The sequence below is a fragment of the Chlorocebus sabaeus genome, chromosome 1 (assembly GCF_047675955.1).
Source record: "Chlorocebus sabaeus isolate Y175 chromosome 1, mChlSab1.0.hap1, whole genome shotgun sequence".
Lineage (NCBI taxonomy): Eukaryota > Metazoa > Chordata > Mammalia > Primates > Cercopithecidae > Chlorocebus > Chlorocebus sabaeus.
In genome coordinates this window covers 68,637,737-68,651,142 of record NC_132904.1, presented here as the reverse complement: position 1 = coordinate 68,651,142, position 13,406 = coordinate 68,637,737, and the positions used below count along the sequence as shown (strand labels likewise).

Here is a 13,406-nt window from a genome sequence, read left to right as displayed (position 1 = left end):
TTCTCCTGAGTAGATACTTGGAAGTGGAATTTTGGGTTGTATGGTAGTTTTACATTTAACTTTTTGAGAAACTGCCACACTGTTTTCCAAAGGGCTGTGCCATTTTACACCCCCACCAGCACTGTGTGAGGGTTCACATCCTTGCCAACATTTGTTATTGCCTATCTTATTATTATTATTGCCATTCTAATAGGTATAAAATGGTATATCACTGGGGGTTTAATTTGCATTTTTCTAACGATTAATAATATTGAGCATCTTTTCGTGTAACTACTCATAATTTGTGTATCTTCTTTTTTTTTTTTTTCGGAGACAGTCTCGCTCTGTTACCCAGGCTGGAGTACAGTGGCACAATCTCAGTTCACTGCAATCTCCACCTCCCAGTTTCAAGCAGTTCTTTTGTCTCAGCCTCCCGAGCTGCTGAGATTACAGGCATGCGTCACCGCACCTGGCTAATTTTTGTATTTTTAGTAGAGACAGGGTTTTGCCATGTTAGCCAGGCTGGTCTTGAACTCCTGGCCTTAAGTGATCCGGCCGCCTCAGCCTCCCAATGTGCTGGGATTACAGACATGAACTACCGCACTCGACCTGTGTATCTTCTTTAATGAAGTTTGTTCATTTCTTTTGCCCATTATTTGATTGGGTCAACTGCCTTATAATTACTGAGTTGTAAGTGTTCTTTGTATATTATGAATACAGATCCTTTATCAGATGTGTTTTGTAAATATTTCCTCCAGTCTGTTGCTTGCCTTTTAATTTTCTTAAGGCTGCCTTTTAAAGAACAAGAGTTTTGAATTTTAAGTCCAATTTATCAATTTTTGCATTCATCACTTATACTTTTGGTCCAAAAAAGAAGTAAGTGGGCCAGGCTTGGTGGTTCATGGCTGCAACCCCAGCACTTTGGGAGACCGAAGTGGGTGAATCGCTTGAGCCCAGAAGTTCCAGACCAGCCTGGCCAATATGGAGAAATCCTGTCTCTATTAAAAATACAAAAATTAGCTGGGCATGGTGGCGCAATGCTTGTAGTCCCAGGTACTCAGGAGGCTAAGGCAGGAGAAGCTGGGAAGCAGACATTGCAGTGAGCCGAGAATACGCCACTGCATTCCAGCCTGGACAAGAGAGTGACTCCGTCTCAAAACAAAAACCAACACACACACACACGCACACACACAATAAATAAGTAAAAGAAATAGGTCGGGCATAGTGGCTCATGCCTATCATCCCAGCACCTTGGGAGGCCAAGTCAGGTGGATTGCTTGAGGCCAGGAGTTTGAGACCAGCCTGACCAACATGGTGAAACCCCGTCTCTAATAAAAATACAAAAATTAGCTGGGTGTGGTGGCACATGCCTAAAATCCCAGCTTCTTGGGAGGCTGAGGCATGAAAATTGCTTGAACCCGGGAAGCAGAGGTTTCAGTGAGACGAGATTGTGCCACTGCACTCCAGCCTTAGTGACAGAGTGAGACTCTGTCTCAAAAAAAGAAAAAAATTTGGTTTTAGATGGTACTTATCTTAAATTCCACTAATCCAAATATATCTGTAAACAAATCATTTTTTTTTTTTTTTTTTTTTTTTTTGAGACGGAGTCTCGCTCTGTCGCCCAGGCTGGAGTGCAGTGACCGGATCCCAGCTCACTGCAAGCTCTGCCCCCCGGGTTTACGTCATTCTCCTGCCTCAGCCTCCCGAGTAGCTGGGACTACAGACGTCCACCACCTCGCCCGGCTAGTTTTTTGTATTTTTTAGTAGAGACGGGGTTTCACCGTAGCTAGGATGGTCTCGATTTCCTGACCTCATGATCCGCCCGTCTCGGCCTCCCAAAGTGCTGGGATTACAGGCTTGAGCCACGGCGCCCGGCCAACAAATCATATTTGTAAATGGTGTCACTGATCCTGTAGAGAACATGATGCATTAATTGACCTTGTTTACAAGACTACCCTGGGCGGTCAGCAGTGGATTGCTCCACTTTTCAGGTTGATGTAGTTTTTCTGGTTTTTTCTGTGTGTGTGTGTGTGTGTGTGTGTGTGTGTGTGTGTGTGTGTGTAGTTTTCTTTGTTGTTGTTGTTTTTGGGTTTTTGTTGTTGTTGTTGTTGTTGTTGTTGTTTTGTTTTTGAGATGGAGTCTTACTCCATTGCCCATCGCCCAGGCTGGAGTGCAGTGGCACGATCTCGGCTCACTGCAACATCCACCTCCCGGATTCAAGCAATTCTCATGCCTCAGCTTCCCAACAAGCTGGAGTTTACAGGCATGTGCCATCATATCCAGCTTATTTTTTTGTATTTTTAGTAGAGACGGAGTTTCACCATGTTGGCCAGGCTGGTCTTGAACTCCCGCCCTCAAGTGATCCACTTGCCTCAACCTCCCAAAGTGCTGGGGTTATAGGCATAAGCCACCATGCCCAGCCTGGGTTGATGTAGTTATTTGCATAGGTTTAAAGAGTTGGTCCTCCTTCTTACTAGGATCTAGCTGAAAAATTAAATTTGTAACTATGACCATGTCAGAAATAGAAACTGACCAGAAAATAATGAGGTCTTTGTAGTCATCATTAGGTCTGTTGCAAACCTTGTGATTCTCCTGTCCTTCCAAGTACATGATAAGATCATGTTTTCCTGGTCTTCTTGAATTTAGGCATGCTCATGACTTGATTTGGCCAATGATATAAGTGACAGGTGGAAATCTGAAGAGCCTTATGGAATTCGCCAAGTTCCCTCTTCCTGTCTTATAGAAGATGGAGCCTCCAATCAGCCTGGGCCTCCAGTGAGAAGCAGAACTTCCTGGCTGCTAATGTAGTCCAGGAAAGAGAAATGAACAGAATCCCTCTGATAACCCACATTAAACATTGTAGCTTGAGCAAGAAACAAACATGATTTGTGGCCAGGCGCAGTGGCTGACACCTGTAATCCCAGCATTTTGAGAGGATCACTTCAGCACAAGGTCAAGACCAACCTGGGTAAGATAGTGAGATCCTGTCTGTATTATCATATAGACAATACATATTTTATATGCGTATATATTAGCTGGATGTTGTGGCTCACACCTGTAGTCCCAGCTACTCAGGAGGCTGAGGCAGGAAGATCACTTGAGCCCAGGAATTTGAAGCTGCTGTGAGCTATGATCACGCCACTACTCCAGCTTGGGTGACAGAGAGGGACTCTCTGTCTTTAAACAAAAGAAAACAAACAAACAAACAAAGAACCCAAAACGGTGAGTTGTATGAAGCCACAGAAATATTAGGAATGTTACTGTAACATAACCTGGCTTAATACAAAGGTTACAAACTATATTTAATGGAGAACACTGCCTTAAAACCCTTCAGATTATTGGTTTGGAATCTGCTTAGGAGTCGAAGTTTGGGTTCCAGTCCTAGCTGTGGCAGAGCAGGTTAGGCTCAGCTCCTCTGGTCAGCCACGGAACCATTATCCCTTCAAGACACACACACATATTTATGCGCTCCATGAGGGGAAAGAGCATGTTCTTTTTTTTTTTTTTTTTTTTGAGATGGAGTTTCGCTCTGTTGCCCAGGCAGGAGTGCAATGGTGCGATCTCGGCTCACTGCAACTTCTGCCTCCCGGGTTCGAGAGATTCTCCCACCTCAGTCTCCCGAGTAGCTGGGATTACAGGCGCATGCCACCACGTCGGGCTGTTTCGTAATTTTTTTTTTTTTTTTTGAGATGGAGTCTCGCTCTGTTACCCAGGCTGGAGTTCAGTGGTGCGATCTTGACTCACTGCAAGCTCCGCCTCCCGGGTTCACGCCATTCTTCTGCCTCAGCCTCCCAAGTAGCTGGGACTACAGGCGCCCACCACCACATCTGGCTAATTTTTTTGTATTTTCAGTAGAGACAGATTTTACCATGTTAGCCAGGATGGTCTCGATCTCCTGACCTTATGATCCGCCCGCCTCAAACTCCCAAAGTGCTGGGATTACAGGTGTGAGCCACCACGCCCGGCCTAAATTTTGTATTTTTAGTAGAGACAGAGTTTTGCCATGTTGGCTAGGCTAATCTCGAACTCCTGACCTCAGGTGATCCACCCGACTCGGCCTCCCAAAGAGCTGGGATTATAAGTGTGAGCCACCGCGCCTGGTCAGGCAATGTTCTTTAATTTATGTGTCTGTTTCTACATATGGAAAATGCAGACAGTAGTATCTACATATCATCGATATAAACAATTTAGGTAGGATAGTGCCTAGCAGATAATGCTTTGTGGGTATTAGCTGTTAGTGCTGTATGGCTCTTGCTGCCACCCTTACCTTCTTCCCAGCAACCCATCCAAAACATGCTGGCTACAGCCTTCCCATCTCTTCTTTTGGAGAGCTGAGCACAGCACAGGAATCAACCCTGGGAGACTTACGTTCAGTTTAAATGATAAAATCCTGAGCTAGGCTGGGCATGGTGTCTCACACTTGTAATCCCAGCACTTTGGGAGGCCAAGGTGGGTGGTTCACCTGAGGTTAGCAGTTCCAGACCAGCCTGGCCAACATGGCGAAACCCCATCTCTAATAAAAATAGAAAAATTAGCCAGGCATAGTGGCCCACACCTATAGTCCCAGGTACTCAGGAGGCTGAGGTAGAATTGGTTGCAGTGAGCTGAGATTGTGCTGGGCATGGTGGCTCATGTTTGTAATCCCAGTACTTTTGAAGTCTGAGATGAAAGGTTTGCTTCAGGCCAGGAGTTTGAGACCAGCCTGGACAACATAACAAGATCTCCTCTTTACAAAAAAAATGTAAAAATTAGCCAGGTGGGGCCAGGCGCAGTGGCTCACGCCTGTAATCCCAGCACTTTGGGAGGCCGAGGCAGGCAGATCACCTAAGGTCGGGAGTTCAAGACTAGCCTGACCAACATGGAGAAAACCTGTCTCTAGTAACAGTACAAAATTAGCCGGGCATGGTGGCGCATGCCTATAATCCCAGCTACTTGGGAGGCTGAGGCAGGAGAATCACTTGAACTTGGGAGGCAGAGGTTGCCATGGGCTGAGATCATGCCATTGCACTCCAGCCTGGGCAACAAGAGCGAAACTCCATCTCAAAAAAAAAAAAAAAACCACCCAGGTGTGGTGGCACATGCTTGTGGTCTCAAGTTGAGAGGCTGAGGTGGCAGGATTGCTTAAGCCCAGGAGGCAGATGTTGCAGTGAATCAAGATTATGCCACTGCACTCCAGACTGGTGACAGAGTGAGACCCTGTCTCAAAACAAACAAAAATTCCTGGGCTTGGCTCTAGATTGGAGCTATAGTGAAAAATGAAATTGAGAGCTACGAATGTCTCCTAAGTTAGAAGAATAGTTAAGTATCAGGTTAGTTCATAGCAACTGTCAGAGCTAGGAATTGGCCCAGTCTCACTGGTTTCTATCAACGGGAATTGGAAAACAAAACAGTCACGTTCCCATTCATACCCAAATAATTCTCAAGACACATGTGCGGTGTCCGGTTTATTCAAAGTGGCTGTCAGAGGCTCAACCATGGAGCAGGAACCAAATAGCTGGGAGCTATGAGGCTAAACAGGGCAGAGATTTCCAGGTATCCGAAGGTAAAAGGAGGTCAGCTTAGCAGCCAGAGCAGCGTCAGGGCCAGGCTAAGTAGGAGAGGCCAGGCCGCCCAGGGCCCAGCCCCACTCATGGCTGCAGCATAGAACCTCGCCACCTCCTCATTGGGGTTGCCCTGGGCTGGGTCGAACCACATCTGGATGCAGCGGCCACTCCCTCGGCTGTAGTTGCTGACCTTGTAGGAGTAAGTCCAGATTTCATTGCACAGAACAGTGGGTGTGGGGAAGTAGAAATGGAAAGGTTGGCAGGCAGCTCCCACTGGGCACTTGTTAAACCCTGTAGAGAAGAAGGAAGACCTTTGGCCACTGGACCCAGAACTATCTTGGGGTCTGCCAGCCCTACAACCCCAAATTGTCACATCCCTGTTCCACACCCACATACCTCCATTTCCAAATCCCTCCGTTCCTGCCCACCCCAGCCCTCACCTGAGGTCCAGTTCCAGCCTTTGTGCCAGTTGCTCTTGCAGGTGTAGGAGGTGCGACAGTCTTCCCACCATTGCTCACAGTCCTCTTTGCACAGGGGCACGTTCAGCACCCGCTCTTTGCGCCAGCTCTGATCCACCTGGGAGATTTTGTTACAAAAGAAGGGCTCAGGTTCAAGAATCCCAGCAACCCAGCCCTGAATAGAACTGGAGCTGGGATCACAGCCTGCAGAGATGCCTGGAAAGTTCAGCTCTTCCCTAGGTCTTGTACCTACAGGAAGCCATGCATACCTGCTGGATCCAGGGCCCCAAGTTGGGGGAGCACTCGTAGAGGCAGGTGTCCTGGATGAAATGCCGTTTGCAGGCAGGTGCCATCTCTCCACAGTGGTTCCAGTTGAATCTATATAGGTAGGAAACATCCTTATGGGCTTCCTGGCTGGTGTTGGTAGAACAGCAGGCATTCTTCTTCCAGGGACGACACTGGATGGGGGAAGACACAGGACTCGGTCCACAGCCAGAACAGCCAGAATATTCCACATGCAGTGTCTCCCCTCTTAGTCCTTCATTCCCCAGCCCACTGGAAGTCACCCAGGAAAATACTTGCTGTTGGGACCTCTTTAGGGGAGAGGGCCGTCAGAGACTGTGGGAGCCCAGAAGGGAGCTCCTGTTGGAGTTGCAGTCATTACGAAATTTGTTAATTCAACCTTTATTGAGATCCTACTTACTCTCACCCAGGTACTTTTGTAGAAACTGGAGTTACAACAATGAACACATCACCTAATTATTGCTTTGGACAACAGTTAAGCAAGGGAGAAGGATGGGGACTTGCAGTGTAATAGTGCGGTAAAAAAGCAATTTAAATTGTAACCCCTGGCTAGGTGCAGTGGCTCACTCGTGTAATCACAGCATTTTGGGAGGCCAAGGCAGGTGGATCACCTGAGATCAGGAGTTTGAAACCAGCCTGGCCAACATGGTGAAACCCCGTCTCTACTAAAAATACAAAAATTCGCCAAGTGTGGTGGCGGACACCTGTAATCCCAGCTACTCAGGAGGTGTTTTGTCCCTGACTAGCTGCCTCACCCATTATCTGTTCCCAAAATTTGTGATATAAAAAACAATGTAAAGCCAATCAATTGCGGATGTTATTTTTATTATAAATTATTGAGAAACAACTTAGGAACTACTATTTTTCCTTAAAAACTAACTTGTGATGGCTGTGAAATTCAGGATGAGTGGAATCTATGCTCCTGTGTGGCTATCCTCAAGCTTTCTGAATCTCGTTACTTAAGGCTGATGAGCTAAATATTAAAATGTGGGCTGGGTACAGTGGCTCACGCCCGTAATCCCAACACTTTGGGAGGTGGAGGTGGGCAGATCATTTGAGGTCAAGAATGGAGACCACAGCCTAGCCAACATGGCAAAACCCCATTTCTACTAAAAATACAAAAATTAGCTAGGCCTGGTGGCAGGCACCTGTAGTCCCAGGTACTCTGGAGGCTGAGGCAGGAGAATTGCTTGAACCCGGGAGGCGGATGTTGCAATGAACTGAGATTGTGCCACTGCACTCCAGCCTGGGCGACAGAGCAAGACTCCATGTCAAAAAATTAAAAAAATAAAAAATAAATAAATAAAATGTGCACTTAAGGCCGGGTATGGTGGCTCGCACCTATAATCCCAGCACTTTAGGAGGCCAAGAAGGGCGGATCATGAGGTGAGGAGTTCGAGACCAGCCTGGCCAACATAGTAAAACCCCCATCTCTACTAAAAATACAAACAAACAGAAAATTAGCTGGATGTGGTGGTGTGTGCCTACTCAGGAGACTGAGGCAGGAGAATCACTTGAACCTGGGAGTTGGAGGTTGCAGTGAGCTGAGATTGCATCACTGCACTCCACCCTAGGCAACAAGGGCAAAACTCCATCTCAAGAAAAAAAAGCCGGGCGCCGGTGGCTCACGCTTGTAATCCCTGCACTTTGGGAGGCCGAGGCGGGCGGATCACGAGGTCAGGAGATCGAGACCATCCTGGCTAACACGGTGAAACCCCGTCTCTATTAAAATACAAAAAATTAGCCGGGCACGGTGGCGGGCGCCTGTAGTCCCAGCTACTCGGGAGGCTGAGGCAGGAGAATGGCACGAACCCGGGAGCGGAGCTTGCAGTGAGCCGAGATGGTGCCACTGCACTCCAGCCTGGGCGACAGAGTGAAGACTCTGCCTCAAAAAAAAAAAAAAAAAAAAAAAGAAAAAAAAAAAAAAGAAATGCATACTACAAGTTTCTCTCTCTTTCCTCCCTCCCTTTCGTCTTTCTTTCTTTTCTTTCTTTCTTTCTTTCTTTCTTTCTTTCTTTCTTTCTTTCTTTCTTTCTTTCTTTCCTTTCTTTCTTTCTTTTCTTTCTTTCTTTCCTTTTCTTTCCTTTCATTCCTTTCCTTTCTTTTTCTTTTTTTCTTTTTTTCATTCTTTCTTTCTTTTGACAGAGTCTCACTCTGTTGCCCAGGCTGGAGTGCAGTGGCACGATCTGCAATCTCTGCCTCCTGGGCTCAGTTGACCCTCCCACCTCAGCCTCCTGAGTAGCTGGGACTACAGGTGCCACCACACCTGACTAATTTTTTGTGTTTTTTTAGTAGAGATGGGGTTTTGCCATCTTGCCCAGGCTAGTCTAGAACTCCTGATCTCAAGTGATCTGCCCACCTCGGTCTCCCACAGTGTTGGGATTACAGGCGTGAGCCATAACACCGGACTACAAATTACTTTTCCTCTGCTTTTTCTTTAGTTATATCATCATGTTCAGGATATTAAACGGGTGGTAGCAAAATAAATGTTATAGGGAGAACTCAGATCCAATGTGGTTGAGAGACACAGCCCAAAGTTTTGCCAGATGTGTGAACCAAGATGCTTCAGGAGGGGTATGGCTCATTTCTGTAATCCCACACTTTGGGAGGCCGAGGTGGGAGGATCACTTGAGTCCAGGAGTTTGAGACCAGCCTGGGCAACATATGGAGACCTCGTCTCAGGAAAAAAAAAAAAAAAAAAAAAAGAATGCTTCGCACCCAGCCTCATAATGTGAGACACTCTCCCTTCTTGAGCTGTTTAGGGCTGGCAGAAAAGAGGCCACTATGCACAGTATGCGGTTTCTTCCCTCGGATCTTTAGAGGAATCATTCAAAGTCTAAATCCCTAAATCAAGCAACCCCAGGATGAGTCACTCCAACTTCATTTCCCAGGCTCTCCTCTGGGCCTGCTTCCTTATCTATGTCATGCGGAAACTCAACAATCAAGAAGGTGAACTGTTGGCATTGTACCGACATTTGGCACACAGTGTCTGTGAAATAGTCACCCATATTAATGCAAACTGAAGGGCTCCTCCTGTGGGTCTGTCTGCCTTCACTTCACCAGTGAATGGAGTTTGACATTTCCATGTCCTGGTTTCCTCTTCCTGAGCCAGTTCCTCACCACCCCAGATCACCCCCTGGCCCACCTGCTCATGCAACTTGTCCTCCGGGCCTGGCTTTTCCTTGTGGTGCTTGGCGTTCATGCAGACATTGAGAAGCTCAGTCCTGGCCTGTGCGGTCCTTGTCTGAGCCTCCCCTACTACAGCCACCCACGCTAGAAGGAGCAGCAGCTGTGTTGTCATCCGCTGAGCCATGTCTGTCCCTGAAGGAAGAGCTGTGGTCAGTGGCACCAAGGAATGCGGAGGTGGGGCCTTAAATTGTTCGCAGGGCTCCAGGAGGGTGGGGCCTGGACTGAAGCCTGGGGCAGATAGAGCCCTGCCCCCATCCCCCTCAGTTTTCCCAGATCCAGTGAGAGGTGGGATTAGACACCACACTTCCCTGGCTTGAGCCTCATTGCCTTCTCCAGGTGATCACGAGGTTCAAGTGATATAATTCAAGGATGGATTTGGGCAAAATGCAGAAATAGCCAGGAGTTTATCATAGGTCCACAATGCCTCATTCAAATGTTTCAGAGTTAAAATTTTTTAGGATTTCATCAAAGGTGATTCAAATATAATATAATTTTCATATACCCAATAATCAAGTGTATGTTCTGGGGTGAAACAGTTACACTGGTGGGATAAATTAAAACTATACATAAGCTCACATTAATTTTCAGGTCAGATTTTGACACCAAATTACTTCATTGTAAAAGTTTACAAAAATGGGCTGGGCGTGGTGGCTCACGCCTGTAATCCCACCACTTTGGAAGGCTGAGGTGGGTGGATCACCTGAGGTCAGGAGTTTGAGACCAGCCTGGCCAACATAGTGAAACCCCATCTCTACTAAAAATACCAAATGAGCTGGGTGCAGTGTCATGTGCCTGTAGTCCCAGCTACTCAGGAGGCTGAGGGAGGAGAATCACTTGAATCCAAGAAGTGGAGGTTACAGTGAGCCAAGATTGTGCCATTGCACTCCAGCTTGGGTGACAGAGCGAGACTCTATCTCAAAAAACAAAACAAAACAAAAAGTTTATTAAAATGTTTTAGCTGGGGGGCTGCAGTGTGGTTTTTCATAGTTGCTTTTTAAACCTTCGTCCCAGCCCTTTCTAGCCTCATCACTCAAGCTAGTTTAGTAGGCCCCTCCTGGAAACCATGGGATCTTGGGGCGGGGCAGGGCAGGACGGGGGTCACAGGGCACAGGGGCTGGCAGGGGGCAGCCAGCTAGACAGCCCTGGGGCCTTGGGGAGCTCCTGTGCCCCCTACCACAGAGCTGGCCTCTCCTTGGTCATCACAGAACTTCAATCCTTTGACCTCAGACACTGAATTTTGGGAGGTGACTGTTTCCTTCACTCCACTAGTCACCAGGTGTCTGGGTCCCCCTAAAATGCTCGGAATTTATTTCCTATGACTTCTCTCCATCTGTCTCCTCTAACTCATCTTCCACATACCAGTCGCTAAAGTGGACATGCTTTCCCGCTCACAGGCTTGCCTTGCCCCCGTGCTGCCCCTCCTCTCCTCTTGACAGGGCCTCCTTGACAGGGGTCTAGGCAGTGCCTGAGCTGGGCTGTCTCCAGGCTGACTGCACAGCAGGGTTCAGATAGGCCTGGAATTGAATTCCCACCCAGCAGCTCTCCTTCCTGCTCCACAATCCATTATTCTGCTACTCTATTGATTCCAGTGTTCATTCATTCTCTCATGGTTGATTCATTCATTCCAGGATCCAGTCATGCCTCTGTGTACCCACTCACTCACTAACCTTGAAGGCCACGCCAGAGAAATCTGTACTCTCAGGGAGTACCAGGTGATCCTTTGGGTTTAGCTCCTGGGAAACAAACCCTAACTGTTTAGAGCACAGGGTTCCCGTTCAGCCTGTCCTGACCCCAGCCCTCGCTCCACCTTCTCCTTGGCCTTGGGGAAAAGAGAAGCAAACTATCTTGAGGCTTAGCTTTCTCCTGCAAGGATTAAATGTAAGAAGGGGAAATCAACAAAGGATAGCCAGTTTAATCTTTGCAGAAGCATTTGAGCACAGATAAGGGCCATGCCCCAAGTCACACAGCAGGGACCACCCAAGTTCAAGCCAGAGCTCTTTTGGCCTTTGCTCCCTGCACCTTCACAGTGCCGAGGCTCTCATAGGTGCAGCCAATATGCAGTGCTGGGGATGGGGGCTGAGAAAATCCTTTCCCCAGCCCTCAGTGGAGCCCACCTGTTCAGTCAGTAGTCTCTCTTGCCGTGGCTGCTTCTGAAGCCAGGCTCTCTTCCTGTCCTTTTGACCAGCATCACTCCGCAAGCCCCCTTCCCACCTTCCTAGTTTCACCTTCAGGTCTTGGTCCAGCTGTGACCCCTCCCCACCAACAATCATGACCCCCACCCCCAACCTTGGGGCCCCAGACTAGAAGAGCTGAGAACTCAGTGCTGGACTGAAGGGCTAGAGCCCAGGTACTAGTTCAGGGAGATGAACACTAACTTGTCATTTAAGCTTGAGCAGGCCACACTCTGGTCTGGGCCTCAGTCTCCACTTCAAGATTCTCTGGGCTTCAGGCAAACAGAGGGCCCTTCCAGTTCAGCAAATCCTTAACACATGCTGGGAGTACCATAGGGTGTGTGGCCTCTGAAGGGGGATGGGGAGTGTCATACCTGGGAGAGGAGGTGGCTCTTGGTCTGGCTCAGGCTTCTGCTCTGCTCTGCACTCCCCCTTGCCTTATTCCAGGGGACAGCTGTGGTTTAGTGGCCTAGGAGACGGGCAGTGGGGCAGGGAGTGGGAATGGAGCCCAGGAGTGGAGCCTGGGATTGGGCGAAGGCCACTCAGCAGTTAATTATTGCTTGTGACCACCAACCAAGCCTCCATGGGGAAGTGGGAGGGGGTGAATTAACAGTACAGGCCTAAGGCTAGTCCCTAAGCTCCACCTACCCCATTTTTTCCCAAATGCTCAGGTCTGAAAAAAATCTTGCAACCTGAGCTGCCAGGATCCTTTGAGCTAATCTCATCAGTTTCCAACCCCTCTGTCCTGTTACATAGATGAGGAAAATGAGATCCGGAGGATCAGGGCAAGGACTAGAGCCCAGGCTTCCAACCTCCCAGACAGCTATAGAGAGCAAGGATCTCAAAAGGCCATAAATTGTAGAGCCACCAAATCTCCCAACTTCCCCAACCCCATGAGCCCAAGTGTCACTCATTGCCGGTCACAAAATCACAGATGTTCTGAATCTTTTGATCAGATCTTCAGCTGTTTGAAGGGCCAAGCTCTCCTTCCATCGCCAACTCACAGACCCCCTCTCCCAGCAACTCAAGTATCCTTTCTACAGCACCTATGATTCTGGGATAACTCTTTCCTCCATCCCCACCCCAGTCAATGACAAAAGCCTTCATTTTTTTATTCTCTGAGCCCATGGTGGTACCACAGATGGGAAAAAGGAGAGGGAGGGGTAGGTTTGGGCAGGAAGAAACACAGAACACTGTTTTGTCAAGGTGCCTGTGTGCCCTTGGCCCAGGGGGAAGTGGTTGCAGAGGGGAAGCTCAGGGGAGGAGTCCAGGTTGGATGCAGGTGTGGGAACCATCAGCCTATGAGTGGCAGTAAGTGCAGGGAAGATGGGGACCCAGTAACCTGGGCAATGCCACAGGTCAGGACCGAGGAGGAGGCAGGGGAGCCTGAGAAGGCAGTTGGATTTCTGGAGGAAAATCAACTAAGAAGGGAGGCCTTCTAGGGCCTTCAAAGAGATCAGTTCCCAGAAGATCCTAGCTTGTGCCCTGCAACCATAGGGTGTGAGCCATACCTGAATCTTGTGACAACCTGGGAAGTGTCAACTTAAAATCACCAGATCTATATATTTGGAAACAATATTATTTCTTATGTTGGGTTGCAATATGCAGGCTGGGAAGTGGAATCTTTGGCTGAGACCAAAAGCAGGCAATTTGAGGGAGGAAGGGTGGGACAGGAGTTTTATGTAAAATAGGTTGGCTAGCATACATATTAATGGTTTACAGGAGAAGCTATGAATGTCCATGAAAGGGAGTCACATGCGTGT

General features: G+C 48.1%; 1 protein-coding gene across 1 annotated transcript; it reads right to left on the bottom strand.

Annotated features, from left to right (window-relative positions):
* Positions 1–5,407: 5,407 nt before the first annotated feature.
* FOLR1 (folate receptor alpha) lies at positions 5,408–12,143 on the bottom strand. Its single transcript, XM_008020015.3, has 5 exons — positions 12,018–12,143; positions 9,429–9,604; positions 6,250–6,438; positions 5,963–6,098; positions 5,408–5,813 (listed from the first exon to the last, which is right to left on the bottom strand). The coding sequence occupies exons 2-5, from the start codon at positions 9,594–9,596 to the stop codon at positions 5,533–5,535; spliced, it is 774 nt and encodes a 257-aa protein (XP_008018206.1). The 5' UTR covers positions 9,597–9,604; positions 12,018–12,143; the 3' UTR covers positions 5,408–5,532.
* Between the last annotated feature and the right edge of the window lie 1,263 nt (positions 12,144–13,406).

Bases quoted from the DNA above. Each gene is read 5' to 3' on its own strand.
- FOLR1 (XM_008020015.3), bottom strand. From the start codon at position 9,596: ATGGCTCAGCGGATGACAACACAGCTGCTGCTCCTTCTAGCGTGGGTG. The intron at 6,439-9,428 runs GTGGGCCAGGGG...TCCCCCATCCAG, and splicing joins AGGACAAGTTGCATGAGCAG to TGTCGTCCCTGGAAGAAGAA. The intron at 6,099-6,249 runs GTATGCATGGCT...AAAATCTCCCAG, and splicing joins TGGGGCCCTGGATCCAGCAG to GTGGATCAGAGCTGGCGCAA.